Here is a 3459-nt window from a genome sequence, read left to right on the forward strand (position 1 = left end):
TTTAGTTTTCCATCTCTATGTTCATTCAAAAAAAAAATAATTTGTAATAAAAACTTTGGAATATTCCGACAACATTAAGGTAACAAAAAGTTATTACATACCAAATCATTTTGAAAGTGATCCTTGGTATCCTCGTGAATTATTTCTACTAGATCAGGTTGATTTTCCATGGATACAGATCCGCCAAGCACGATCTACAAAGAATATCACAAGGTTAAATACTAGAAAAGGAATATAATAGCAATGTTCGGCTCATTCGATAATCATATTATGTGCCGAACCATGAACATTTACAGGTTTCGGCTTATACGATATTCTCAATATGTGCCGAACCACGAACAATATTTTAACCCAAAAATTAACAAATTCATGTTCGGCTCATACGATAATCATATTATGTGCCGAACCTTGAACATTGAGAGGTTTCGGCTTATACGATATTCTCAATATATGCCGAACCAATAACAATATTTTAACCCAAAAATTAACAAATTCACGTTCGGCTCATACGATTTTGAACATATAAGCCGAACCAGTAATTATTTTTATTCCGGGTTATTCAGGATGTTGTTCGGCTTACTATGAAACTATCATATAAGCCGAACTAGTGTCTAGCAAAAGGGTTGGAATTGAAATTACAGGTTCGGCGCATTCTGTAGACAGATTCAGTGAGCCGAACCGTTCATCATTTGGTTGATTCGGCTCATAGATGTGAGCCGAACCTCAACCTGGTTTGCCGAACCATGAAGCAAAAATCCAAACTTTTGATAATTTGGAGCTATAGAAGTGAGATTGAGCATAAGATAGAAGTGTACCTGTGTATTAGAAGTATTAGGTTCCTCAAATATGTACTCATCATCTGGATTTGACTCATAAAAATCATCATCTTGAGTTTGTGTTTGAGTTTGAGTTTGAGCTTGAGTTTGAGTTTGTGTAAAATCATTCTCATAATCTAAGAAATCAGCCATTTGGGAATCATTGTTGTAGTTGATATGTATTTTCCTAGGTTTTTTGTATGAATTATAACCCTCCTCATCCTTTTAAAAAGAATCAAGAATTAAAATCCACTCGCTTTCTCCTTCTCTTTCTCTCCTTCTTAACCAAAACTTTGATTTTTTTTTCCCAAATTTTTTCATCTAAACAACCTTTATAATTCTGAAAATTATCTTAACCACTAAATAAAATATTTAATCACTAATCCAAATTACTAACACTAATACGTAAAGGGTAGATTTGTCATTAAAAAAATTGGGTTATGAGAAATCTGATTTTGTTATTTTACAATCTTTTTTGTCTTTATTCAATATGCCTAAAAAGATTTCAGTATGCCTAAAATCAGCGTTCCTAATCTCCCCTCATTTACCAAATCTCTAGCATTCATATTTAATTTGACATGAAAGAACTACTCTCCATTCATTCACAATTAGGATCGAGTTGAAAGCCCAAACACCAAATAATTAGCAAACACAAAAATATTTCACGATTTATAAGAGGGAAACCATTTTTAAGAGGGTTGATATCATTACATATAAGACAAACAAATGTTAATAGATTCTGATCATCTGATCGCTCAATTGTTATCCCCTGCTAATTTTTGTATCCCCTTTATAAACCTTGCAAATATATGTGCAAATAATCTGTAAACATTCTATTCAAACCCAAATGATTACTTACATGAGATGTTAAACAAAAACAACACAGCCCAACCCAGGCAAATAGTTAGGCACCACCCTATACAAAAACAACAACAAAAAAACAAAACAAACAAACATTTTTGTAAAGCCATATACATAGGGTATCCCAAATCCAAGAATGAAGTATCTATTTGGTAACACTAGCAAATTCAAGAAGCCCTTGATTTGTCTCAAACAAAGCCATATCTTCCTCTGTCATATTTACTTGCACTTCAACCCCATTACCACATCTTGTATCCATCAATAGAAATACATTCTGATATGGTTGACTTGCACCAGAACTTACCAACTCTGGTCTCCCCCATCCAAAATCAATCTCATACAGTGGAACTTTACATATACTAGAGATCCAATAAACCTCCACATTCTGATCCATTGGATTGCCATTCTCATTAAAATTTGCAAATGCTAAAATGGATTTCAAAAATCCACCACTTCCCATGTACTCTATATACTCATTGTTGATCTTACTTATGCTTTCTCTTACTTGACCCACCAATCCACCTAATTCGTTCTCGCTATTGTTCATCGATGTTGCAGTGGCGACCGTTACGATATTCCCGAATGATGCACTTGGCAATGGTGGTTCCATTCTTTTTCTCAAGTTTACCCCGAGGTTTACTACTGAAATTGGTGTGGGTTTTGCTAATGTCTCCGATCTCGATTTACTTACCTCCATCACTGATTTCCATAATAGAGCCGTCACGGCCTCCACTGCTGTCAGGTGGTGCTCGTTGTTTGCTGCATCGGAAGACATGTCCATGACCGTTGACCTTAAGGTGGATAATTTGGAACCATCTATTACAAATCTCTTCGAAACAATCTTGGATCCTTGCCCAATGCTCTGTAGTAAATCTGCAGGTATAATGGAATTTGGTATATTTTCTTGAGGAGGAAAATGAGAAGCAGATTCGAATGTCGGGCGCAGACTTTCCACAACACCCCCACCCCCACCCAGAGCGCTGGCGGCCCAAGCGTTGACCAACGCCGCAACGCTTAGCCCGTCGGCTAGCTTGTGTGACACGCACCCGGAGATGGCTATCCCACCACAATCAAACATATTTACTTGGACTACCAACAGAGTATCCTTTACAATATTATCAGTAACAATATCAGATGGAAACAATTGATACAAGACATCTGAGCTCATATATTCCGAGATTTCTCCATTGACTTTCGCCTCATAGTACTCGATTCCCTCGTCGTTACAATCAACAATAATATTATCTTTGATTCGACCAGCAAACGGATAATAAAGCGTTAATGTATCCGATAACGATTTCTTAAGTAGCTTGAAGATTTCCTCTTCACCTCCATTAATCTTTCCAATGCTACCGGATGGATAGAAAACAATGCCTTGAACATAAACAGGAGGTGTGAGCTGATCAAGAAGTGAAAGATTATAAGTTTTAAGGTGTTGAGGTGTTGGAGAAGATGGTTTAACGATCTCTTTCGATAACAACTCTACTTTGTTCATCGTCTCCGGATGAAAAATTCCGACCGACGAACAAACTCAATTGAACTAACGATTCATCGATCGATCGTAGATATGTAATGATAATATTTTAACTGAATTATTAGGTGATTATAGTTGTCATATTTATTCTCAGCTAATTTATAGTTGACTTAATATTATTTTTGTATTAAAAAACTTGGTGGCATCACCATGGCTCCCGCTGTCTGCAAAACATAGCATGGCTCCTGCCTGCCTTTTGTTTTAATTCTTTGGGATTGATTACGATTTACGAATATATTCATGGTGTCA

General features: G+C 36.1%; 1 protein-coding gene across 1 annotated transcript; it reads right to left on the minus strand.

Moving 5' to 3' along the window:
* Positions 1 to 1821: 1821 nt before the first annotated feature.
* On the minus strand, positions 1822 to 3171 carry LOC113339698 (salutaridinol 7-O-acetyltransferase-like). The gene has a single exon (XM_026584931.1). It carries the CDS (start codon positions 3169 to 3171, stop codon positions 1822 to 1824), a length of 1350 nt encoding a protein of 449 aa, XP_026440716.1.
* Positions 3172 to 3459: the final 288 nt, after the last annotated feature.

The sequence above is a fragment of the Papaver somniferum genome, unplaced genomic scaffold (genome assembly GCF_003573695.1).
Source record: "Papaver somniferum cultivar HN1 unplaced genomic scaffold, ASM357369v1 unplaced-scaffold_21, whole genome shotgun sequence".
Lineage (NCBI taxonomy): Eukaryota > Viridiplantae > Streptophyta > Magnoliopsida > Ranunculales > Papaveraceae > Papaver > Papaver somniferum.

Bases quoted from the DNA above. Each gene is read 5' to 3' on its own strand.
- LOC113339698 (XM_026584931.1), bottom strand. From the start codon at position 3,171: ATGAACAAAGTAGAGTTGTTATCGAAAGAGATCGTTAAACCATCTTCT.